The 27,362-nt window shown below is 44.1% G+C and overlaps 1 protein-coding gene across 1 annotated transcript in view; it reads right to left on the bottom strand.

Moving 5' to 3' along the window:
• Positions 1 to 1,737: 1,737 nt before the first annotated feature.
• HKDC1 (hexokinase domain containing 1) overlaps positions 1,738 to 27,362 on the bottom strand; it is a 48,384-nt gene continuing 22,759 nt past the window's right edge. The window contains exons 8-18 of the mRNA XM_047071934.1: positions 25,356 to 25,511; positions 24,016 to 24,249; positions 22,486 to 22,790; positions 20,750 to 20,895; positions 20,536 to 20,655; positions 16,093 to 16,188; positions 15,780 to 15,879; positions 13,931 to 14,114; positions 11,764 to 11,919; positions 6,309 to 6,542; positions 1,738 to 1,885 (exon numbers count right to left, since the gene is read on the bottom strand). Coding sequence (XP_046927890.1) covers positions 1,738 to 1,885; positions 6,309 to 6,542; positions 11,764 to 11,919; positions 13,931 to 14,114; positions 15,780 to 15,879; positions 16,093 to 16,188; positions 20,536 to 20,655; positions 20,750 to 20,895; positions 22,486 to 22,790; positions 24,016 to 24,249; positions 25,356 to 25,511 — 1,879 coding nt within the window. The remainder of the gene's footprint in view (positions 1,886 to 6,308; positions 6,543 to 11,763; positions 11,920 to 13,930; positions 14,115 to 15,779; positions 15,880 to 16,092; positions 16,189 to 20,535; positions 20,656 to 20,749; positions 20,896 to 22,485; positions 22,791 to 24,015; positions 24,250 to 25,355; positions 25,512 to 27,362) is intronic.

Here is a 27,362-nt window from a genome sequence, read left to right as displayed (position 1 = left end):
AAAATAAGTTCACTTTGGTAAATCTAGGTCCCACCCACAGCAGTATCTCTACCTGTGTTCACTGAATGCGTGAAAAAATATTTCCTAGGGAACCTCAACTCCTTCATCTGTCCCCAGCTCCAGCTGGCCTCTCTCTTACCCTCCTTCGGCCTCCTCCATTCTGTCTGTCTGAACATCCTGCTTCAGCAAATGGTGACAGTTATCACTAGGAATTAAGTACATACATCAAAATCAACCTGGATGATCTGGAATATTATTCTTTTCAGTCTGTAGCCCATGATAAAGGCCTCTACTTTTTCCACGGAAATTTCTTGGAACACTTCATTTTTCAATCACGCCTCCATCTAGTAAGTATTTAGTAAGAACAGCATAGTCCTGGCTTCCCTGGAGCACTACAAAAACGTATCTAACCAAGAGCTTGCAATCTACTAGTCCAGATGAGAAATGCCTACAGGTAACTCTGTGACAAGGTAGAATGTCACAGGTGGCTCAGATTAATGGGGAGAGGGGAGGTAGAGAGAGAGAGAAAAAAGAGAGGACATCCACTTGGGCAATGGTCAGGGACAGGCCATCTCCACTTAGTTCTGGAGGGTAGAATGCAGACTAGCGGGGCCTGTGGGAGGGGCAAGTTCCAGCGAGGTAGAAGTCAGAGTGAAGTCAAAAGGCCCTTCAGTCAGCTTTAGCTGTTCAAAAGCAAGAGCTTTAGGATCATGTGATAAATGCCCAGTCACTGGAAGTATTCATTCAAATGAGATTTGGATAATTTACTAAAGATATTGTGGAAGATATTCCATATATTCCCCCCTGTTGGTAAGAAGTTTGAGCTAGAGAGATGCTCTCAACAACTTCTGTCTCTACGTGTGCCTTATTCCACCAGCAGAGCATGAAGTCAGCAAGCGAGTCTCCCAAATGAAACATTAATACCTCATGCAAAGAATCTTGGGAAATCAAACATTTTTTTATTCATTTACTGTATTTCATACACCTAGCAGTCCTTTAAACAACTATCAACAGCAGCAACACGAACCACATGTAAAATGAAAACGGGTGCCCCAAATGGCACCCTCCCCAACACACACGCATATGGAGAAGCACAATCCTACAGGCTGCTGACATTACTCACTTTAAGCATGAAAAGATTCCTACAGGGCTGCCTGGAAATCAACCTTCTTCATCCTGGAGCTGATACTCCGAAGTCTTTGTTCTCTTTCCATGTTTGAAGTCAACATGACAAGTTAAGGACAAGTTAGATTAGATTTCCAGTTTATTACATGAGACCCTATCCTTCTCAAGTGTGCATCCACAAGTGAGGACCCAATCTACTATAAGCAATGGCTGAAGCATTCCAGTGGGGGACTCGGCCAGCCAGGCCTCACGGGCAGATTGCATGTATGTTTCAAGTCCAACAGCCACAGGACCCAAAGCCATAGAGAACTAGCAGCTTGGGCCTCAACTGAAAAATTTGCTAAAAGGGGATCTCTCGGGCCCAACTGCTTTGATTGTACAAGTTGGCCCATCTTTGGCCCAAATATGCCAATGATAGGTATCATTTAATGCCCTTGAAAAAAACACTGAGTAACAAAATGCTAAGAGTACCCGAGAACCCGGGGTTCTCTTCCGGTCATCCAGAATGTGAAGTCAGCTAGAAGCTTGCCTGTTGGTCCCTGACCGACTCATCTGCCAGAGGAAAGGCTGGTCAGTATCCAAGGCATGTGGGGCCCAACCCTGAGGGAGTCCCTATTTCTCCTTCTGTGCCTGCTGTAACCTCTTGGCCACAGCAGTGATCAGAGCAGCTCCCTTTCCACTCCCATCTTCTGACAGCATGAGTGTCACATCACATCGAGGAGCTAGTTCTTTCACGGTTTCCTGCAATATCCGAGAAAAGCTACAAAAGAGAGAGAGAGAGAAACATCATCAGCACTCACATAAGGGATCAACATATTCGTGAATGATTCCAATCTAGTTTGTTCCTTCCAGCTTGCTTCTCAAGGCTCTAGAACAGCTTCATGCACCTCTTCCTAAATAGCTGTTTTAATCTTACCTTTGTTGAGCAACTACTAATGCCAGAGGCTATTCTAGGTGTTTTACATACAGAATATACATACAAAGTGTAATAACAGTTTAAAAGCATTTATTAGTATTTTCACAGCATAAAAAAAATTGATACTCAGAAGTTAAGAAATTTTTCTAAGCTTGTACAACTAGTAAGTTATATTAGGACTTGAACCAGGCCTATCATGTTCTCAGCCTCACATTTTTTTTCTTTTTTTTTTTTTTTTGGTTCAAAAATCCCTAAATGTTTATTTTGAAAAATTTCAAACTTACTATAGAGCTGAAAGAATAGTTTGCTGAACGCCTGAACACCCTCTGCCTACACTCAACAAAGTTATAATTTTATCCTACTTGCTTTATCCATTCACCTATCCATCCTTCCCTCCCTCCATTGATTTTCCCCCAAAGCACATAGTTGGCCTCTCTCAACTATCCTTTGATATATTAAAACCATTTGAGGGGACATCTTGTAAGTTGAATTACCAGGGCAGTCTGTGAGGTCAAAGAATGTTTAACAGAGGCCTAGGCATCTAGGCCCCATGTCCTGTGATCCTGTGTTACCATGAACGGCACAAGTGGTGTTCATCTCTGAGGGCCAGCATGCTAGAGCAAGTTCTGAACCCGACTCCATCACACAGCCAGTGGGTGACTCTGGCCAACCGCTGATGTTCCCTGGGGCCCTACTGGTTATGTAGTAGGAGAAAGTTTGAGGTCTTCTTGAAGGCACAGCAGGGTGGTTAGCTCCCAACTTTCCAGAAGAAAGGAGAAATGGCTTAGTGGTCACAGGTCAATCAAGTCTTTCTTCCTTCCTTTCTTCCTTCTTTCTTTCTTTCTTTCTTTCTTTCTCTTTCTTTCTTTCTTTCTTTCTTTCTTTCTTTCTTTCTTTCTTTCGTTTCTTTAAGTATACAATTCAGTGTTTCTTAGCGTATTCACAAAGTTATGCAACCAGCACCACTATCTAATTCCAGAACATTTTCATCATCCTAAAAAGAAACTCCATGCCCATTAATAGTCACTCCCCATTCACACCAACCCCCAAGTGCCCCCCTACTTTCTATCTCTATAGATTTGCTTATTCTGGACATTTCATATAATGGAATCGTATAGTAAGTGGCCTTTTGTGTCTGGCTTCTTCTTTCAATTAACACGATATTTTTCAAAGTTGATCAGAGTTATAGCATGTGTCAGTACTTCACTCCTTTTTATGAGTACTAGTCCATTGTACAGATACACTACATCTTGTTTATCCACTCATTGCGTGGTGGACATTTGGACTGTTTCCCCCTTTGGTTATCATGAATAGTTCTGCTATGAACATCATCAACAAGTTTTTGTGTGAACATGTTTTCAGTTCTCTTGGATACACCTCGGAATGGAATTGCTGGGTCATATGGTAACTCTATGTCTATCTTTTTCAGTAACTCCCAAACTGTTTCCCACCAGCAATGTATGAGGTCTCCAATTTTGCCATATCCTCATCAACACTTGTTAGTGTCACTCTTTCTTTATTATAGCCATCCTAATGAGTGTGAAATGGTACCTCATGGTTTTGGTTTGCATTTCTCCAGTGACTAACGATACTGAGCATCTTTCCACATGCTTATTTGCCACTTACACATCTTTGGAGAGATGCCTATTTAGATCCTTTGCCCATTTGTTGATGGGGTTATTTGTCTTTTTAATTGTTGAGTTGTAATTGTTCTTTCTATTTTCTAGGCAGAAATCCTACATCAGATATATGATTTGCTAATATTTTCCATCATTCTCTAGGTTGCCTTTCACTCTGTCGTATTCTTTGATGCACAGAAATTTTTAATTTTTATAAAGTCCAGTTTACCTATTTTTTCTTCTGTTACCTATGCTTTTGATGTCATATTTAAGAAATCATTGCTTAATCCAAGGTCACAAAGATTTATACCTATGTTTTCTCTTAAGAGCTTAATAGTTTGATCTCTTAAACTCAGGTCTTTGATCCATTTTAAGTTGATCTTTGTACATGGGATGAGGTACGAATCCAACCTCATTTTTTTTGCAGGTGGATATCCAGTTGTTCCACCATTTTCTGGAAAAAATATTCTTTTCCCATTAAAAGGTCTTCACCTTCTTGTTTAAAATCCCCTGACCATAAATGTAGGGGTTTATTTCTGAGCTCTCAATTCTAGTCCGATGATCTCTATGTTTATCCTTACGTCAGTACCACACTGTTTTGAGACTGTAGTTTTATTGTAAATTTCAAATAGAGAATTGTGAGTTCTCCAACTTTGTTCTTTTTTAAGACTATTCTAACTAGTCTAAGTTCCTTGCATTTCCGTATGAATTTTAGGATCAACTTGTTGATTTCTGCAAAGAAGTCTCCTGGGATTTTGATCATGATTGTGTCGAATGTGAAGATCAGTTCGTGAAGCAATGCTACCTTAACAATATTAAGTCCATTAACATAGGCTGTCATTCTATTTAGGCCTTCTTTGTTTTATCTCAACAATGTTTTCTACTTCTCAATGTACAAATCTTACATTCCTTTTGTGACATTTATTGCTAATTATTTTATTCTTTTTGATTGTGTTGTAAGTGGAATTGTGTTCTTAATTTCATTTTCAGATTGTTCATTGCTAATGCATAGAAATGCAATTGATTTTGTGTATTGATCTTGCATCCTGAAATCTTGCTGAACTTGTTTAACAGTTCCAATAGTTTTTTGTAGATTATTAAGAGTTTTCTGCATACAAAATCATGTCATCTACAGACAAAGATAGTTTCCTTTTTGCCTTTCCAATATGGATACTTTTTATTTCCTTTTTCTTGATTAGTTGCCCTGGCTAGACTTGCCCTTGATTTTCCCTTTGAAGTCACATATGTTTGGTCTGGTCTGACAAGCCTCTGCTTGAATCACGTCTGGACTGAGAGACAAAAACCATGCAACCATCTGGAGGCAGTGCCAAAGCAGGACAATGTTGAACAGCAGTGACAAGAGTAGGCACCCTTGTCTTGTTTCTGATTATAAGGGCAAAGCATCCAGTCTTTCACCAGTACGTATGAAGTCAATTGTGGGTTTTTCATAGATGCTTCATCAGGTGGAGTCCCTTTAGCTCTAGTTTGTTGAGTGCTTTTATCATGAAAGGTATTGTATTTTATCAAATGCTTTCTCTGCACCTGTTGAAATGATCATGTGGTTTTTGTCCCTTGGTCAAGTCTTGGTTCAAGGGAGAAGAGGCTCGCAGGAACCACATCAAAAGTAAGCGATTGCGAGGGGGGAAACAAGAAAAGATACTAGGCGGTGATTTTGGAGAATTAGTCATCACCATAGGAGGGGCTAAGGATCAGGGGTTACAATAATAGTATGTTCATGTATATATTTCAGTATGATTGGAAACTTTTATAAGCTTGTTAATACTTTTCATTTTCACCAAAACAAAATGTTAAACATTAAATGAAAACAATAGCTTTCATCATTGACCTTTTTGTGATGTGCCATGCACTCTACAGATACTGTTTAACTTAATCCTCGGGGCACCTACGTGGCTCAGTCAGTTAAGCGTCCGACTTTGGCTCAGGTCATGATCTCGTGGTTCATGGGTTTGAGCCCCGAGTCAGACTCTGTGCTGCCAGCTCGGGCCCTGGAGTCTGCTTTGGATTCTGTGTCTCCCTCTCTCTCTGTCCCTCCCTGACTTGCGTTCTCTCTTTCCCTCAAAAATAAATAAACATCAAAAAATTTTTAACTTAATTCTCACAACCACTTATGAGGTAGGTAAGATTTTTGTTGTCATTTTACAGATTAAGAACTGAGGCTCAAAGAGGGTGAGAAACTGACCCTCAGCCTCCCAGCTTCTAAGTGGTGGAGCCAGGATTCAAACCTACATTTCCTGATGGGGCTCTCAATCCTTCTGTGCACTGCCTCTGAGCTAAGAAAGTTATAACCAGTTCATACTTGGCAAACGCTCTATGCTGTATAAAACACTCAGTTCTCGTCACTTCCCTGTGAGGTCAGGTGAGAATATGTTAGTAATAATGGCTTGTATTTGTGGAGCACTGTGTCAAGTACATGTAGGAACTCAATCCTCATGTGGCCCTATGAGGCGGAGATTATTACTACCTGCCTTTTACTGGTGGAGATCAGGGGGTTCAGAGAGGATGGTGAGTACTCCCACATCCTACCACTAAGACACAGAGCCACAAGGGCTCACACCTTGTCTGCTAGAGCCATGGGGTCCACTTTCAGCTTCAGCACCCTCCCATCCCCACCTCTCTGGGGCACTTACTGAGGGTGCAGCTTGTACAGGGTGCCATCCACACCCACGGTGACCTTCAGGTTCTCAAGCCCCTGGTCTTCCCTCCTCTTCTCCACGATGGCTGCCAGGCCAGCGCCATAGAGCTGGGCTGCCCGCCGGGACACAGCTCCGCACACCTCCTTCACCACAATGCTGTCCTCACACGTGCTGTCCAGGCCAAGCTGCTGCAGGATCCTCCTGACCTGGAGGAGGGCCAGCCGATCGCTGCAGACAAGCAGAGCGGGATGTCAGGACCTGCTTCGGGGGCCCCAGAACCTGCTCCACATGGCTCACAGCCCCCCGTCCCAGATGCCCTAGGCAGAGGGAGGAGAAAATGATCCAAGAAATGGCTAAGTTAGAGCAGAAGGCCACAGAAGCTGAGACTCAAGAAAGTCTGCCGCCCCCAGGAAGTCCCATCATCTTTACAAAATAAAGCGTAGCACACAGTTTCTCACACCACGTCTAAACTCTCCCACTGAGCACGCCAGCTCCTGCTGCCCTGCTGTTTGATGAGAAGCTAGCTTTCCTTCATTTAACTTTTTCTGATTTCCTGCTTTCTCTTCCCAACTAGACTACATGTCCTTGAGGGTAAGACTATATTCTCAGTAGTAGCCAGCATAGGGCTGTGTATATTCAGTGCGCAAGTGAAAAAATTAATATACAATGTACCATCAGCACCTTTGTGAGCAGGAATCTGCACGTGGGACCACGAGCATGTATGCACGTGCAAAGCACCCATCGCGGGGACAGGCTGGCCTTGAGTCTAGACCCTGATTCTCTCATGGTGAACTTACAGAGCTCTGACTCCCAAGCTAAACAATGTGAAATTATATCCTTGACTGCCTCAGGGAATACTTAGAGAAGAAGAATGTTATCAAGAGAGAACTGAGAAAAAAAAAAAGACAGAGAGAACTGAGAAAGAATCTATACGGCTGTATAGTGGGTTCAGCAGGTAAATGGTGGCACAGCCAGATAAGAGAATCCTTTGTAAACCTTAGAGATGAATTTGCATGAGATTATTTAATGCTATAGCAAGTATTCATGACATATTAAGTGAAAAAATAGATTATAAAATACTATGTGCCATATGATCTTGGTTTTCATGAATGTGCATCCTTGCATAGAAAAAAAAAGCAGAAGAAAATCTATTCGGTTGCTGGTAGGATTACCAGAAGGTTCTTATTTTCTTGCTTTTACTTTTGAGTGAGCAATATGTGTATAGGAAGAAAAAAAGGGGATTTTTTTTAAGTCTGTAAAAAAATAAAACCTGAAATTCTTTCCACAGTCCCAGCCTTCATAGTTTACCTTGTTCTTTCTGTTTTATTTTTTTTTTTTAGTTTATTTATTTATTTTGAGAGAGACAGAAATAGTGTAAGTGGAGGAGGGGCAGAGAAAAAGGAGAGAGAGGGAATCCCAAGCACAGAGCCCAATGTGGGGCTCAAACCCACGAAGCTGTGAGATCATGACCTGAGCCAAAACCAAGAGTCAGGACGCTTAACCGACTGAGCCACCCAGGTGCCCCCACCCGCTTCTTCTTTCGTCTACATTCCCCCGCTCAATCCTCAGAGCAATCCTTGGAGTTAAGCAGTAGAGTACTTATCTTTTATAAGGAAAGGAATTGTCCAGAAAGGTGAAGCAACTTGCCTCAGGTCACACACCACAAGCAATCTTAAACTCAGACTCTGAGACTATAAGCCTAAGACACTCCCCACAACCCAAGAATCGCTGTTGCATCCATTGGACAACTTGCTTTGAAATGGACCACAGACAGCATAGCACCTACCATTCCCAACTGGTACCAGATTGGATGTGATTTTCTTTTTATACCATGAAGTTTAAAAACAAATAAAATAACTAGAAATAGGAAACCAAAGCATCCAAAGCAGACACCTTTTGTGTGGCAGAAGCAAATATTTCTGGAGGCATATAGGTCCTGCTAACTTACTCTTGTCCAAGAACATCTTCCTTTGTATTCAGGACACACACACACACACACACACACACACACACACACACACAGCAAAGATAGTCAATGTGCTTATCTCTTGCACATGAGGAAGAAATCATTTTTCCCCACAGCAAAAGAGGATCGCTCTGGTCATCAACAGTGATGACTTTTAACTTGCACTTTTGAATCTAATAGGTTGAAGAGCAGACAAAAAGGGATGCTGGATATCTGCTTATCACAACTTCCGAAACACAAAATTGCTGCTGCTGCTGCTGCTGCTGATTCCACCACCATCTCCTTAGACAGCAAGAACGGCCCTACAACAGTCCATCTGATTTCTCTAAGTACACTGCTTTCACTTCTAAAGAGTTTTCTGTTTTTCCCAAAGTGATTTGTGGCTTGCTGGCATCTGGCCATGCAGACCAGGGAAATTACATGAATGAATGCAAATTGAAAGAAATTCCAAATACAAAGCCTCTTGACAGGAACGGCGCTGGTAGGGAGAAAAAAAAAAAAAAAGCAGTGACATTGACACATTTGTACATAACTGGTGGTGGTGGAAAGTGGAACCACCTTTTCAGAAGTGTGTCCACAGGGAAATGCTTCTTTTAACCAGATACTTCTACTCCTGAGGAAATAATTTGTGAGCTGCAAATGATTACACAAAAAGAATAATTATGGTGTTACTCAGAACTGCGGAAATCCATAAATTATAAGCTAGACATCTTATACTAAAGGGAGAGTTTAGTAAATTATAGTATAGCAATCTAATGTAACATTATGCAGCCATTTTAAATGATAATTACACCAAAGACTTGAGATGGGGAAGTCTCTAGAAGTATTCCAGCTAAAAATTGCAGGAGTATTAGCATTAACTTCCCATCATTTTACAATCTCAAGTGAAATCACAGATCTTGGCAATAAGCATCAGTGACTACTTACATCATAAAAGACAGACAGTCGTGTCTAGGTGGCTCATTCAGTTAAGCATCCAACTGTTGATTTCAGCTGAGACATGATTTCACATCCTGCATTGGGCTTGGTGCTGACCGCATGGAGCCTGCTTGGGATTCTCTCTCTCTCCCTCTCCCTCTCCCCCTCCCCTGTTCCCACTCTCTTTCTCTCAAAATAAGTAAACTTAAAAAAAAATAAAAGTAAACAAAAGAGAGACAACTCAATGCCACTTCTGAAACATTCTTGTCCAAAACTCAACACTGAATCTAACCATGCATCTAGGTCTAACTATGAAATTGTAGAAAATATAAGAGAGAAGAAAATCCTAAATGCTATAACCAGCAAAATCTAGAACACAGGAAACTTCTAGGAAAAATAAGTTTCTTCATCCAATATATTCCAAGGGGAAACAAGAGAAGTTTATATATTAAAAAGATTCTTATATATACCAAATGACCTGTCTGGACCTTGTTTGGATATTGATGCAAACAAATGCACTGTAAAAACCATTATTTTTAGGCAATTTGGAAAATAGAAACATTGGCAGGATATTTTGAGTTTAAGGTTTATCATTAGCTATTTTAAGTGTGGTGACGGTAATGTGGTTATGTTTTTTTTTAAAGAACTAATATTTTATAAACATATTTTAAAATAATTATAGGGGCACCTGGGTGGCTCAGTTGGCTAAGTGTCCAACTTCGGCTCAGGTCATGATCTTGCGGTTCATGAGTTCGAGTCCCCTTGTGTGGCTCTGTGCTGACAGCTCAGAGCCTGGATCCTGCTTCAGATTCTGTGTCTAGCTCTCTCTCTATCCCTCCCCCACTCATACCCTGTCTCTCAATAATAGATAAACATTAAAATTTTTTTTAAATAACTCCCATGTTTATAGCAGCACTATCAACAATAGCCAAAGTATGGAAAGAGCTCAAATGTCCCTCAATGGATGAATGAATAAAGAAAATGTGGTATACACACACACACACACACACACACACACACACACACAATGGAGTATTACTCGGCAATCAAAAAGAATGAAATCTTGCCATTTGCAACTACATGGATGGAACTGGAGGGTATTATGCTAAGTGAAATCAGTTAGAGAAAGACAAAAATCATATGACTTCACTCATATGAGGACTTTAAGAGACAAAACAGATGAACATAAGGGAAGAGAAACAAAAAGAATATAAAAACAGGGAGGGGGACAAAACAGAAGAGACTCATAAATAGGGAGAACAAACTGAGGGTTGCTGGAGGGGTTGTGGGAGGGGGGATGGGCTAAATGGGTAAGGGGCATTAAGGAATCTACTCCTGAAATCATTGTTGCACTACATGCTAACTAATTTGGATGTAAATTTTAAAAAATAAAAAATAAAATTAAAAAAGTTTTTAAACAGTTATAGATAAACTCACATAAAATGTGAGATTTGTTTTGGGGTGCCTGGATGGCTCAGTCGGTTAAGCGTCCAGCTTCGGTTCAGGTCATGATCTCGCGGCTCATGGGTTCCAGCCCCACATCGGGACTTTGAGCCTGGAGCCCACTTTGGATTCTGTGTCTCCCCCTCTCTCTGCCTTTCCCCCGCTCATGCTCTGTCTCTCTCTGTCTCTCAAAAATGAATAAACGTTAAAAAAAAATTTTTTTTAAATGTGAGATTTGTTTCAAATTCATCCAGTTTAGGGGTGGGAAAAGCAGGAGTATATCAATGAACCAAGTTTGGTCATGAGTTGATGATTATTGAAGGTGGGGATGCAAACAGTCAGTTCATTTTACCATTCCCTCTATTCTTCTATGTTTAAAACTTTTCAGGGGCATCTAGGTGGCTCAGTCAGTGAGTGTCTGACTTCGGCTCAGAGCATTACCTTGCCATTCACGAGTTTGGGCCCCGCGTGGACTCTGTGCTGACAGCCTGGAGCCTGCTTCCAATTCTGTGTCTCCTTCTCTCCCTGCCCCTCCCCCGCTCGTGCTCTGTCTCTGTCTCTCAAAACTAAATAAATAAATGTTTTTTAAAAAATGCAAAAAGAACTTTTCATAATAAATCATAAAATAGAAACCAGAATTATAACTGACAACTGTCCTGTACAATCACTGAATAAACAATATACAGAATGATATGTGTAGTATGATTGCAATTATGCAAATATGTTTACACACTTTTAAAAATTTGAAAGGGAACATGTAAAAATCAAAACAGCTATATTTGGTCATGAGCATATAGGTGATTTTTTTTTTAAAGAGTTTTCTTTCATATTATGGACACATCATCTTTTTAGGAACAAGAGAGGATCATTTTTCAGCCTAAGCTAAGTCCTGTGTAACAGTTTAGGAACCTCAGGGCCCAGGCACGCAGCTGGCCCTTCAGTTGTGTCCTGTGGTCCTGATGCAGCTGGAGAGACAGAGCAGCTCTAGGAGGAAACCCCTTGCCCAGCCAGGCCCTTACTATTTTTATTTTTAAATCTCAAGCCTGCTGGACCCCAGCATGACAGCAGCACATCCCAATCAGTGCCTCTCACACCAATCAGGTGAACCTGCTCACACATCACCTTTCAATCTGGGACAGGAACTTGGTTTCAAAGATGCCCCTGGTCCGGAGACGCTCTGAAATCTGCCCACGGAAAAGGAGACCGTGCTTGGTGAGGTCAATCAGGATCTGCCGCACAATCTCCCCCAGGTACATCCCACTGGTCATTTTCTCATATCTGTTTGGAGAATAGAGATAAGATTGGTAAGAGCAGGAAAATCAGCACTGGTGAGTGGTTCACAAAAGGACCACGGGTCTGGGTATGGAAGGTATGCCCATTGGCATCCAACAACTGCCTGGTTTGGAGTGGTTCGGAGTGGGCTGTAGATCCAGAGAAATGCAATGTAGAAGTCTGCATGATGTGAGAAAGCCAGTCTTTGGAGCCATGTTGACCAGGAAGAAGCCAGGCCCCAGCTCTCCCACATACTAACCGTACGACCTGAGCAAGCACTGTAAGCCATCATCTATAAAACAGGGAGCAAACTCCTGGTCCCACAAGAGTATTGGGAGGCCAGCATCTGGCGCAGAGCAGGCACTGAGCAAAAAGTGAGTCCCTTGCCAGGTCCCAAAGCCCGTTCTCCTTGGCTTTGTATTGTAAATCTGGTCTACTAGATTCCCCTTGGCTTTGTATTTGGAGAAATCTAGAGATTCACTAGAGATTCTCTCCATGAAATAATAAACTGCACACACCCGGGGTTCTTTAAAAATATTGGCTCTCCTCCCCCTTTCTACCAGGCTATGAACTCCATGATGGAAGGAACAAGAGGAAAGGGGGCTCTGTAACCAACAGGCACTGACCAGACACTGCACAGGCATCTGCAACAGTATTAATAACAGTGATGTGGAGCTAGATAGCCACTTCCTGCAGGGTCAAGTGGAAAGCTGAGTATACCTGAGACTTACATGCTGGACTTGTACTCACTTAACTGCTTGGGACCTCATCAGTCTAAGAAACCAAGACTTAGACAAATAATGGTGACAGCAAGGCAAATTCAAATGTGTTGCCCCCTCAAACTCTCACTCTAAAAATGTCAGCCTCCAGTGGATTCAGACACAAAACTGAGTCAGAAGGAACTTGCCCCTTCAGAAGAGCCATGATACTCAAATGCCCCAACTTGGGATTCAGAGACAAGGTTCCTTCTTTTTGGATCAACCCCTGGTTCAGCTGGGCTGACCACAACTCACCTTTCTCTCAGCTACAGAGACTAGTGCCAAAGGAAGACCAGGACCATTAAGGCTGGTCTTGGCCTTGCCCAAGCATCTTCCTGTACAGTGTTCTCAGCTCCCTAGTTACCAAGGCATCTGTGGCCCAGGTATCTCATTACATGTCCTATCTGTTCAACTTCTCCACGTGGATATCATCATCATGATAAATCTATATTTTCATCTTATTGTATATATTAAGATACTGAGTTTCATTGTGACAAACACCATATGGCCTGATAGTAAAACATTTACAATCTGGTCCTTCACAGAAAAAGTTTGCCAACACCTGCTGCCACGGATGGGCCTGGGTTAATTATCAATTCCTAGCATGTTACCTCTATTCTACCCGCTGCTTTCTCTCTTAATCAAGAAGCTCAATGAGAACACAAGTGAAAATGTACTCTATTTTTTTTTAAAGAATCATTCATTGCTTTCAGCATTTTTAGTATGACTAGTAACTGGAACATACCTCACAAGTGATTGTGACCCATGGTGGGACATGACATCATGACTAAGAACCAGTACTCCCATCCATCACTTGCTGCCCCACCCCCACCCCCAACTGCAACAGAAGTCACCAGAGTGGCAGCCAGCTCTTGAAAGGCTGAGGATGTTGACCCCTAAACTGGATTTACTAGAAGCCCACCCTGAGAGGGCCTACTAAGTCAGAATTCCCCTGCTCTGTGACACTTGGCCCACGGTGAATGGACTTTGTAACCATCTCTGAATCACTTCCAAAGCCACCACTAGACCTTATGTCACCTTATGGTAATTAGAAAAAGGTACCTCTCCTTTCCACCTGTTGGGAACTTGCCCTGTGTTTTGTTTTTGTTCTAGTAAGACACTTCACTGACCTCTGATGGAGAGTTGTAATAAAAATACAAAGCTGTACTGTCTATGATATGAACATAGTACCCTCCCCCAGAGCTTGTAATGTCGTACACAGCACAACATGCATAAATACACACATCTGCCCTCCTCACCTCTGTTTGCCAGGGTTCAAAGACCCCTCATCCACCTTCTCGTCATATTGCGTCCGGATGTCATCTATGCAGCCATTATCTCCAAACCCTCCCCACTCGGTGTTAATGCACATCTTCCCTTCGTCTCCTTCCACCAGCTCGATGTTCTTCATCTCCTCCATGTAGCACATGTTGCTGCCTGTTCCTAGAAGGAATCATGAAGGGACTTTAGTCTTCAAAAGACATCACCAAGTCCTAAAGAAGCAGAGGAGCACAGTGGATGGGAATTTAGGCTTGGAGTCAGATACGACTGGGTATGAGTTCCAGCTTAACACTCATCACTAGGCGACCATAGACAAGTATCTCATCTTTTAGGGGTCCAATTTCTTCATCTGTAAAAAGGAAATAACACCTGCCTTATAGATTTGTTATAAAGGAAAAAATGAGATGGTGTTCGTAAGCTTCCTCCACATAGTAAGCATCCAGGAAAGGGGTCCCTGAGATAACACCATCCTCCTCCTCCTCATCACCGTCATCATCACATCACATCATCATCCTCTTCCTCATCATCACTGTAAGCTATAGGCACACAAAGTGAGCTCCCAAGTAGTCACAGTTAGCAGCCAGAGCTAGAAGGGACCATGAGGAATTATCTAGTCTTAGAAAAGTAAACATTGGCATCCATAGGCCACCTTCTTTCTCCTTTGCTCATGACGTGGTCTCAGAACTATTCTCCGAGCAACAGCCCAGGCAGCGACTATATTCAATCAAGCAAGTCTCACCCCTTTGTCCTCCTAATTCTAGCCTGACCCCTCCCACAGATGAGGAAACTCAAGTCCAGACAGAAGGAGTAACCCGCCCACAGTCACAAAATGGTTAAGAGTTTCTGGGAGATGAAACTCTTGGCTGGCATTGAAGGCATCTCACTCTACCCCCTCTCCTTGTTCTAGCCACTGTTCACATTCAGGGAGTCCAGACAACCAACTGGAACAACTTTCCTGGATTCTGTCATTAGTAACCTGTGCCTGTCACTTGATGCCTATCATCTCCATCTTCATCTGTTTAAACCCCTTCCCTTTGCCAGTTGGAGTCATCCCCTTGAAATCCACCCTTCTGCTTAATCACTGCTGGACTTCTCCCAAAGGTCCCTAAAATACCTATATTATATGCCAGGCCACTCCGTTCTCTTCTCTTATACCTCTCTTCTTCTTTCCAACTCTTCCCCACCCTGTGCACCCTGACAGCCAGAAGAGGTCAGATAACAAAGGAGATGTACATTGGAGCCGCATGAAAATCTAGCTCCTTCAGCCCTAGGCCCACATGATCCAACTATGGTCTCTTTCCACCCAGGATAATTTGCCTCAATGCCCTATATTGAAAATCATTTCTTTCTATGCCATTCTCCTTCCTCAACAAAAGGGCAACATTGGCTTAGGACCCTTAAGGAGAAAGATATTAAGTAAAGATTTAGAAAGTAGGAGATCTGGAATCCTAATCTTAACTTCATCTCTGCCTTGGTCAAAGCTGGCTTTAGACTCGCTATGTAATGGAAAAATGGTCCCCATGTACTTCCCTATGTTAAAAGGAAACCACCAGGAAGTCCCAGGTGGCTCAGTTGGTTAAGCATCTGACTTTGGTTCAGGTCATGATCTCACAGAGATCTCACAGAGTCCTCATCGGGCTCTGCACTGACAGCTCAGAGCCTGGAGCCTACTTCAGATTGTCTGTCTCCTTCTCTCCTTCTCTCCCCTGCTTATGCTCTCTCTCTCTCAAAAATAAAGAAACATTTAAAAAAATTAAATAAATAAAAGGAAACCACCAAAAGATGAGATGATGAGAGTAGGCTAATGGGACATGCCTGACCACTTACCTGCAATCAGGCCAATCTCACAATTAGGATCTTCATGTCCACAGGTCATCATGGTCCCCACTGTGTCATTCACGATCGCAACTATGTCCAGGTCAAACTCCTACAAAGGAAGCAGCCATATTGTAAGTAGGATGTACAAGCCAAACAGGCTCAGGAGGGCCACATCAGCTCCAGGAGGGCCACATCAGCTCAAGGTGGGGGGGTGGGGGGGAGCAGCAGAGGCTGGAGTCACAGGGCTCGGCACAGGATGGCAGAGTAAAGGGACCAGGGAGAAGGGGCAAGGTGAGACATGAGCCTTAACACCATAACATACATTTCTCCTCTTGATGGCTTCCCTGAGCATGTCCACCACATCTTCCCCTTCACAGTCAGTGGCCTTGAAGCCTTTGGTCCACTCAATGAGTGTTCCCTGAAGGAAAGAAGAAGAAGTTCATTTCAGCAATAATAGTTTGCTGGGACCACTGCACAATCTCAACATCCAATAGATTCGAAGTGCTGTGGTCGGCTGCTAGTCCAAACCATGTGATTTTGACCACTCCATCTCTGCAGCCTATCACGGGGCCCAGAGCATGATGCGCAGACAAGGTCCACTGCCAAGGGGAACAACTGTAGCAGCTTGTATTTATCAGGGGTCAACTCCTGTTCCCTGGCCATGACCTCACAGAACAAAGGCCTGGATCATAGGGATTCTATTTCTAATTTAACCAAGGACCGATTAAGATGTGATTAAAGGGGCACCTGGGTGGCTCAGTGGGTTGAGCGTCGGGCTTCGCCTCAGGTCATGATCTCACAGTTCGTGAGTTCAAGACCCATGTCGGGCTCTGTGCTGACAGCTCAGAGCCTGGAGCCTGCTTCGGATTCTGTGTCCCCCTCTCTCTCCGCCCACCCCTGCTTGTGCTCTCTCTCTCTGTCTTTCAAAAATGAATAAACATAAAAAAAATTTTTTTAAAGATGTGACTAAAGATAAATGCTACAAAATGTCCATCAAAGCATGGTTCCACAGTGAAAAACTAGAGACATCCTATCATTACAATATACATCTATTATCTTGTACATCGATATAGGAAATGTTAAACAGTCATAAAAAATCTTGCTGTAAGAGAACATTGAATGTTAGAGAAAAATGTTCACCATACACTGTAAAGTAAACACACGTTAAACAAATACAGATGCTGAATTATACTATTATTCTTTTAAAAACCACACACACATGGGGCGCCTGGGAAGCTGGGCTCCCTTGTTCCTTTCCTGGTGGATGTACATAGAACACTAGAGATTCACCAGAGATTTGAAAAAAAAAAATTGCTCTTTCTTATTAGTTGCAGTTACAAAAAATACTATTTTTTAGAAATCTTTCTTTTTTCTCCCCAGCCATCAGTGGATTTGCTCCCAGCTATCAGTTGGTCTCCTCCTGCCTCTTAATTGTGTATCCATGAACTTGTCAGAACTTCCGAGAGGCTGAGAGGCCAAGTGTCCTGGGTCAGGAGGAGCGGCTGTGTCTTGGTGCTCATGGACCATTCAGGACTTTGGACAGCTGCATGTGGCTGCCTTCCCCATCGGTGATTGATTGACTGATTCATTCATTCATTCACTATTTATTTATTTATTTATTTATGAGAGAAAGAGAGTATGAGCAGAGGAGGGGCAGAGAGAGAGGGAGAGAGAGAATCTGAAGCAGGCTCTGCGCTGCCAGAACAGAGCCTGATGTAGGACTCGAACCCGTGAACCGTGAGATCACGACCCAAGCTGAAATCAAGAGTTGGATGCTCAACCAACTGAGCCACCTAGGCACCCCAGTGTTTTAATTTTTAATGGCAGCAGTCATACAGCAATGTGTTGCCTTTGTAGAAAAATTAGAGTGTTACTGATAAGGACAAAGTCCCCCTTAACTTTCCATCCCCCCAATCTGAGAGATAACTGACTTTCCAGGTCAGTTAATACGGATGTCCCACATTCCTTCCCTGAGCAGAATATTCCTCAAATATAATTGCACAGAAATAAAAAATACCTATAGAATAAGTACTATTTTTATCTCCATTTTTCAAATGAGGAAACCAGAGAGGGTAAGTAATTTGCCTAAGGTCACACAGTCAGTAAGTGGAGAAGCCAAGATCCAACGTGGTTCCACACCCATGCTCTTAACTATTGTGCTCTGCTGCCTCCCAGTTAGGTAGGTAATATCTGTGAAGCACTCAGAGCATAGTCCACCACAGAGCAAGCACTGTGTGTGTGCCTGTTAAATAAAAATCAAGTAATTAAGTCCATATGACTGATAGGCTGTAGTTTACTTAGTCATCCTCCATTGCCATTTGAATTATTCCTAATGTTTCGTTATTAAAAAGGAGTGAACAGGGGCGCCTGGGTGGCGCAGTCGGTTAGGCGTCCGACTTCAGCCAGGTCACGATCTCGCGGTCCGGGAGTTCGAGCCCCGCGTCGGGCTCTGGGCTGATGGCTCGGAGCCTGGAGCCTGTTTCCGATTCTGTGTCTCCCTCTCTCTCTGCCCCTCCCCCGTTCATGCTCTGTCTCTCTCTGTCCCAAAAATAAATAAAAACGTTGAAAAAAAAAATTAAAAAAAAAAAAAAAGGAGTGAACATCCTTGTTCATTCCTTCTTGGCACATGTTTGAGAAATAGAATCTTGAGAAATGGGTCTTCCGGCCTTAGCATTCTGGCATTTTTAATTTTAAGAGAGTCAGCCATATTACCAGATAACACAACCTCTTGAACCCCTCTCTCCTCATTCTCTGAACAATTCGGGTGGGAAGGTGCTGCTGACGTGCATGTTTCCACGTTGTTCTCAGAGCCCCGAAGAGCTCTGCCTCAGTTTGATTTTGTACTGACCAATCAGATGACGCCTGGATGGCTCAACTTTCTCATATGAGAAATGAAATAGGATAGAAAATGGAGTGTAACGCATACAGTAAGAATACTGTTTCTTCATTTTTTGGTTTTAATTATATAGATGTAGGTGTGCTGTGCATTTTAACCAAAATGGTTCAACGACATGGTTCCAGGTCCTGGTCTCCCCAAGGGTGAAGTGTAAGAGCCTGGGCTCTCAGGCCAGTATCACCAGTGTTTATAGATGTGGCAATTTGGACAAGTCACCTACCTCTCTATGCTTCTGATTTTCCTAACCACAACAAGGTGATTAAAAATAGTATGCATACATACAATGAGCTATCACTGAGTTTAAAAAAGGATGGAAATTGTGACACGTGCTACAACATGTATGAATCTCGAGGACATTATAGCTAAGTGGAATAAGCCAGTCACAAACAGACGAATACAGTATGATTCCACTTAGATGGGGTGCCCGAAATAGTCCAGCTCATAGAGACAGGAAGTAGACTAGATGTTAGGAGGGACTGGGGGAGGGGTAACTGGGGAATTATTACTTAATGGGTATAGAGTTTCAGTTTGGGGAGATAAAAAAGTTTGGAAGATGGATAGCGGTGATGGTTTCATGACAACGCGAATGTACTTAATGCCACAGAACCGCACACTTACAAGTGGTTAAAGTGGTCAATTTTGTGTTATATCTATTTTACTACAATTAAAGAAATGGCACAAAACAAAACAAAAATAGTATGTACATCATGGGGACGTTGAGTGGATTAGATGAAATCTTAACAAATCTTTGGTGTCATTCTTATTATCATTGTCATGAGCTCTCTGGTTGACTTGTGTTGACCAGACTTCTCCCCATAAATTCAAAAGTGGTGCTCTCCTCTCCGCCAGCCCTGTAAGTAAGCCTGTCAGGGAGCACACGTGCTCCCTCTCCATGAGCTGGTGAATGGGGTTTTTGGGTGTTTTTTTTTTTAATGTTTATTTATTTTTGAGAGAGAGAGAAAGAGAGACAGAGCATGAGCGGGGGAGGGCAGAGAGAGAGGGAGACACAGAATCCAAAGCAGGCTCCAGGCTCCGAGCCGTCAGCACAGAGCCCAACACAGGACTCAAACTTGTGAACCGCAAGATCATGACCTGAGCTGAAGTCAGTCGCTCAACCCACTGAGCCACCCAGGCGCCCCCGGAGAATGGCGTTTTTATCCCAGAATTCCAAGAAAGCCTTGGTGATACACGTTTCTAAATTATTATGAATGATTTATTAAAACTGTTATCCATGATGTCCTTCATTGTCAACTAAGTAAGTGTTTGTGTGATAAATTCTTTCTCCGATTCTAATATCAGGAAGAAAATACACTTCTGATGCACCGGTAAGCTTTCATTCAACAGATAACACCCTGCAGCCTACCGTGTCTCCCTGTTTACACTGGCCGCCCAGGAGTTCACAGGCATTATTACTACCTAAAAGTTATAACTGGCTTTAACTGGTCATCACGTCTCTCCATCTCTCCATAATATGATTTAACCTCCCATTTAACAGCTCTCTTACGCATGTGTCCCTTTACTGTATACTGCCCTAAATCTCTTGTGAACTTCAATCCAAAAAATAACAGTGGGGCCACATGGCTGGCTCAGTCAGGAGAGCGTGTCACTATTGAGAATAGAAGTTATTTAAAAAAAAAAATGAAAAAAATCTTTAAAACAAAAAACAAAAAAATACCAGTGAAAATGGAACATAATGAATAGAAAATATTAGTAGAAAACATAATCAAGTTCTTGATTATGTTTCCCCAGCTGCCCTGAACCTGAGACCCTTAAAACAGGAAATAAATGTTGACTCAGAGGTACGCTGAGGTTCCCTGGTGGAAGAAAGAAGCCCACGGGGCTGTCTGTAAGCCTGAGGGGCTGACTTACCTTGTCAATGCTCGTCTGCCTGCAGGGAAATGAGAATGTGAAGCCCAGGGGCAGCTGGGCTCCCTTGAGGCCCATGTAGTCCAGGAAGTCAGCGATGCACTGCACAATGTGGTCAAACAGCTGCAGGGAAAGAGTGGCAGTCAGGCCAGGCCAGCAGGGACACAGGGTGGCAGGCTGGCCCCTCGGGCACAGAACTCCCCCGCCCGGCGCTCACCTCCTCGCCGGTGCCCTGCATGATCTCCAAGGGGATGGCGAAGATCTTGTTGTACATTCGCACCGACCTCCGTCCACTTCTGATCTTTACCAGGAGGACCCGGAAGTTGGTTCCCCCCAGATCCAGGGCAAGGAACTTGCCTTTCTCTGTGGTGGAGAAAGTTGGAGCTGCCTTCCACCAGCGTCCACAGAACAGGGGCTCACGTGGAGGCATTGAGAGGAAGAGGAGACACCAAAATACAGCCGACTCAGAGCCTTTTCCCTTGGGGCTCTCGAGGCAGAGGTGTGTGGCCGTCACCAAGCACAGCGTCAGAGCACTGGGCAGGAGCTTTGAGGCTGACTGAGGCCTCCTGCTTTTCTTGGTATCTGCTAAAGGCCACACTTGATACTTATGCTCAAGGAGCCTCTGAGGGTGAATCCAGGCCAGGCTACACTGACTGCAATGAACTCTGGAGGGTGTTTCCATCCTGTCTCTGTGGCCTAGAGGGAGTGTTCATGAAATGATTCTTCCTGCCCCCTGCTCTTCTCATTCCTGGATTCCCACACCTGCACGTGACCAATAAGAAGCCATGTCAAGTCCGACCCCCATTACCATCCAGGGCCAATAGTATCTCTCATTTCTCCTGACGTTGAAGAGCACCAGAGTCTGTTCTGTGTGACCTTGCAACTTGCCCTCTGCCTCTTCTCACTCCGTTCTGGCCACACCGGTCATTCTATTGTTTCCCGAATTTGCCGAAGGCATCACTCCCAGCCAGCTTTCTGACCCCTTATCCTGCTCTATTTTTCTTCATAGCATCTGCTGCTACATGGCCCTTGTTTATTGTTTACTAAATGTTCATGGCTTTTGCTTATTGTCCGCCAGCCCAACAGAACGTAAGCTCCACAGGGGTAGGGACTGTGTTTTCCTCCCTGCTCTCTGGCCATGCCTGGACCAGAGCCCGACCTATCGTAGGTACTTAGTGAAATTGTGAAAAGTGAAGGCAGAAGGAGTAAAGAGATCAAAGAATGAGCCCTTGAACAGTGTCTTTTACTGCTCCTATTTTTTCTCCCCACACAGACTCGAAGGATATTAGCGCTGGAAAAGACCTCTGTTGCTGTGAGACCCAAGGTGCAGATGTGTGGCTTTGAGTATGTCATCTGACCTCTCCGAGTCTCCGAATTGTCAGCAATAAAATGGGAATCATTTTTTCACTACATCACTTACGAAGTGGTTGTGAGGAGGAAATGAGATGAAAGAGTCCAAAGAAAATCACAAGATAAAAAACCATTTTACAAAGGTCATTGTTTCCATGTAAGGCTACTGAGGTTCAAAGAGGTGAAGTGACTTGTCTAAAGAACTCACCCCACTGCTTAGTGGCTCCTCTGGGCTGAGCACAGGGAAAGGGTCAGAAAGCAATGAGAGAGAGACAGAGAGGAGTAACCAAGCCCCAGGAGAAGAAAGAGAGAGAGGAGCAGGTAGAAGACAAGCCAGACAAGGGACAACACCTGGGTCTTCTGTTCGCCAACAGCGTGGGGTACACTCTGTGTCCTCGACTACATAGACACATACATGTGACCTAACTTAGGTATTCTTCCGTTGCAAATGCCTTGGATCAACCAAGGCAAATAGATTCAGAAGGAGTACCGACCTTCTACCCTACTCCCCCTCCCTCCATTACAGACACGACTCCAAGGCTTTTAAAACAAAACAACCTAACTGGGTTTGAGGAGTTTTGGAGAGCTCTGTGCATGGCCCACCTGTACCATCCGGCATCCCGCAAACGTAGGTGGGCAGCATCTTGACCGTGGCCAGCAGGTGGGTGTCTCTTTTCAGCCCGTACTCGAATTCAGTCCGCATCTTGCCCTGCACAGCCTTAAGTTGCTCTTGAGTCAGCTGGAACAAAGCCAGCACCTTGTCAATCTGCTTCCGTTGGGCCTGCACACGGGAGGCCACCGCTGTCACCATGGCAGCCCCCTTGGTGCTTCCACTCTCCGACAAGAGGAAGCGGACATCACAGTTCGGAACCAGTTTCCTCACCACCTTGTGCAGGCGTTTTGGGTATCTGAAGGCAGGGGTGATGGCAAAATATGTAATAATCACAAAGGCCCATGCCTGGTCAATGGGAAGAGACCCAGGTGTAGCAGTGGAGTGGGGTCCTGGGGAGCCTTGCGGAGCTGGGTTCACCTCTTTAGTTGCCGGATGGTGGGAGGGTAAGGAGATGACTGGGGGGAGGGGCTAGGGCAGCTAGGGTAGCAGAAGGGACACTTGGAGGCTCAAAGAAGTGGCTGTTATTTTTAAGTTTATTGAGAGTGAGAGAGAGCACAAGAGGGGAAGGGGCAGAGAGAGAGGGTGGTACAGAATCTGAAGCAGGCTCCAGGCTCTGAGCTGTCAGCACAGAGCCCGACGCAGGGCTCGAACCCACGAACCATGAGATCGTGACCACAGCCAAAGTCAGACACTTGACTGACTGAGCCACCCAGGTGCACCCCAAGAAATGGCTATTTTACCATTAATATTTCAATCAGCAGGGCATGTCCACAAGACTGTATTGGCTGAGCATCATCTCTGTCCAAACGGGAAGGGTTCTTTCCCCAGCTCTTTCCAGTGTGTAATCACCTGACTTCCAATACCACCTCTATTAGCCAGAGGGACTCTCACACTTCCTCCTTCTAGGAAATTCTCACTTCTCTGTGTTTTCTTACCAGTATCCTTCCTGTGAACCTGGCACCCTCTGCCATTCTGATTTTTCCTCATATATAACTGAGTGTATATTACTTTCCAATCTTACCAGATAGTAGGTACTTGATACTAACATAGATAGATGGACAGATGGATAAACACATGGATGGATGCCCTTCTAGTCAGGCAACTGGGTTTAGCAAAATATTTCTTTTCTTTTCTTCTCTTTTCTTTCTTTTTTTTCTTTTTTTGTTTTTGAGACAGAGAGAGAGCATGCTCACGCACTGCAAGCAGGAGAGTGAGAGAGAATCCTAGAACCCAATGCAGGACTCAATCTCACAACCGTGAGATCATGACCTGAGCCAAAATCAAAGGTCCGATGTCTAGCGGACTGAGCCACCCAGGCACCCCAGAATGTTTAAGAATGATCCCCCAAGGCAACCCAGCCAGCTAGATGAATATAGTCTCTCTTTCCTCTGTAAACTCAGAACCAACAGGACGTGGTTGGTGCCAGCAACACGGAGAAGCAGCAGAGTTTAGAGAGAACCCTGGGACTCTGCTCTGGGGAGACACATTGTGAGGGATGCAGGCTGGCAGGCGGCACTCACTGAGGATGTATCTTGTAGACCGTGCCATCCATGCCCACGGTGGTCCGGAGCCGCACCAGCTTCTTGTTCTCCCGGAGGCGTGTCAGGATGGCTGCCAGGGCCGCTGCACAGAGATTGGCTGAACGGAAGGACACGATGGTGCAGACGTGCTGAACTGCGATGCAGTCGGCCTCCGAAGGCTCCAGGCCCAGATCTGTCAGGATCTCTCTTGTATTGGCCAGGCCTTCTTTATACCTGGCCAGGGGAATAGGAGTGAGAAGACCACATTTCCCCATCCCATGGGAGTCCCCTTAGAGAACCACATTTCCCACCTCGCAGGAGTGGGAAAATAAATAAGCTGGCACCTAGTAATAGAATAACGATAACAATATCAACAATGATCATGGCAGCCACCGTTTACTGAGCCCTCACTATATGCCAGGCACTTGTCTACAGATTTGACACATATTAACACAACCCTCACAACAATCCTGGGGGAAGTACTGGCATTACCCTATTGTACAGAGAGAGACCTGAGGCATAGAGAGGGTAACTTGTCCACAGTCGCATAGCCAGGAATTGCAAGGGTCAGGATCTGAACTCAGGCAGTTAGATCACGAGCTCACCCTTTTAACCACCCTGTACTATTCTGCCTTTCACAGAAACGCAGTCCCTGCTATGCTGTGCACAAAATCAGACTCTAGGAGTCAGATGCCACTCTGCTGAGCTCAGAATCTAAACTGATTATGAAGCTCAGGGCAATGCCGGGGTTTCTAAGCCTGAGGAACAGGACCCTGAGTGGACTGGTTCCAGCCACCTTCACCAGCCCTGTCCCCATTGCAGGGACCTCTGTGTGAGGTCTCACATCACCAAAGCCAAAGTCAGTCTCCAACAGCACCAGGTAGAGAAGGTTCTTGCTGTAGCAGGAGTTCTTGCCTTAAGATTCCATGCATGGGAATCTTTAATGGGTCCAAGAATGCCCTAATAGTGTAAGCAAAATTGAGTACAAATGTACATTTTTATGGTAAAAGGTCCAGAACTTGAATTAGACCCTCAAACAGGTCTGTGGCCCTAAAAAGGTTGTAAGTGACCACTTTAGGGAGGAAGAAGGCAGGAAAAGAAAGGAGTTGACCTGCAACCACAGAATCCCTGGCTGATGAAACCAACAAGAAGCCACACTTGAGCCATGGTAGGCATCGCCAACCCACCCGAAGCTGGGTCCAGGTCCGAAGTTGTCCTGGTGAAGGTCTGGACAGATCTGGTCCCTTCAGCTGGACCACTACCATGATCATACCACGCCTTGGCTCCCCACTCTAACCTTCTGCAGAGTCAAGGTGAAAAGGACCCAGCCAGCCACTTACTTCTCCATGGCAGCCACATGCCGTGTTTCAATCTTGCCCTTAGTGTGGAGAGCAGAGGATTTCTTGCCGCCAAACAGGAGGCCTGCCTTGGCCATCTTCAGCAAGATGATCCTGACAAGTTCACCCAGGTACAGGCCGCTGATCATCTTCTCAAACCTACAATTTGGTGAACAGATCAGTAGCAGCAACACCTTTAGTTATGCAGCATCCTTCCCAATGCTCATGAGCTATGGCCCATGATCAAGAGCAGGAGTAACAGAAAGACAACTCCATGGGTCAGGAGGCCTCAGTCCCCATCCCAGCCCGGGGTGTCCTTGGGAGCTCACTTATTCTCTCTGGGATGCATTCTCTTCATCTATAAAAGGAGAGGGGGGGCACCTGGGTGTCTCGGTCAGTTAAGCGTCCAACTTCAGCTCAGGTCACGATCTCGTGGTTCATGGGTTCAAGCCCCACATGGGGCTCTGCGCTGAAAGCTCAGAGCCTGGAGCCTGCTTCAGATTCTGTGTCTCCCTCTCTCTCTGCTCCTCCCCCACTTGCACTCTGTCTCTCTCTCAAAAATAAACATTTTTTAAAAATTTATAAAAGGAGAGAACTATGCTAGAGGAGACCTAATATTCCTTCCTTCTCACAAAGTGCTTGAATCCAAGGATCTTTATCACAAATCACCCCTGGCCACAGGAGTACCATTCTCATATTAGGTATAAGGAATCTTGACTTCATGGACTTCAGGTGATCCCAAGATCACCAACCATGGCATGACAAATCCAAATTTCAGACACTTCCAATTCCTACACCATGCTTTTGTCCCAGAGAGAAAGATGCTGTGTCTGTAGAACCAGAGAGGTTCTACAATAGTGTGGATGACATATCCCACCAGGCTACCTACACCTTGACTTTGAATTTGTATCCAACAAGCAATTACTAATTGTTTCCCAGGGAAAAAACTAAATATAATTTTTATTCTCCAAGGTAATAGACACAAAATCAAGGACAACCTGTTTTCTAATCAACTTTACCTATTTCGTTATAAAACCTCTTAGAACATTGCAGAAGCAGAAGATAGTCAAAAGAAATCCTGGTTGGGTTTGGGGGATGAAATTTGTTTTAAGTGAGATGGAGAGAGGACGACAAAGTCCAAAAAATGGGTCCCACTTTCATGGGCCATGACTGCTCTGTGTCACCAGTGAAACAGGTATGTGCTGGGGAGCAGGTACGTCCAAAGCAGAAATTTGTTTTCCAGGTATGCGGTTCTAGTGCTTGAATCGTTTCTAGGAGGGACTCAAAATATTTATTCATCAGAGCTTCTTGGGAAAATGGCTGGGACTAGAAAGATTCCCGATGAGCCTGGAACATCTTACCGGGCCAGAAAAATAAGGAAGTACTTCAAGAGTGATGGGAGCACATCGTTAAGGACACAGGGGACCAGTTTGGAGAAGCTTCCATTGGTCATGTCCAAAAATATTTGAGCATCAAAATAAATAATGATAAGAAGAACCCTCCATTAAATAATAAAAAAAGAATCCATGAGTTCATATTAGTATAAACAAATAAATGGAGGAGATAGGAAAGCTGTTATTTACAGTAAAATAACAACGAATAAACATGGAGGGAATAATAGATTTGGAAATTCATCAATGGATGCTAAAAGTAAAGCGTGAAAGTTTAATGAGAAAGGATATTTACATAGCCTCAAAGCAGGCTTCACCAGATACGTATTCTTTACAGAAGGAATAACAATAACCTTCTGGTAGAGAAACCTTTGCATATCCCTTTAGCCGAGTGATTCAAGGTAGCATCACATGGGATGGAACACACATCATGTGCTTCCAGATGTGATGCACTGAAGAGGAAACATCGTCCCCTCTGTGATATTCCTGCCAAAAATACACCACCTGAATCTAATCATGAGGAAACATCAGGAGAACACAATTGAGGGACACTCTGTAAAATATATGGCTTATATGTCTTAAGATCATAAAAAACTAGGAGACACTACAGATTTCCAGA

Source organism: Lynx rufus, unplaced genomic scaffold, assembly GCF_022079265.1.
Source record: "Lynx rufus isolate CCGP_SWC_20201006 ecotype Redwood Valley unplaced genomic scaffold, mLynRuf1.p SCAF_11, whole genome shotgun sequence".
Lineage (NCBI taxonomy): Eukaryota > Metazoa > Chordata > Mammalia > Carnivora > Felidae > Lynx > Lynx rufus.
The sequence above is the reverse complement of the archived record's forward strand: the minus strand, read 5'-3'. Positions and strand labels throughout refer to the sequence as shown.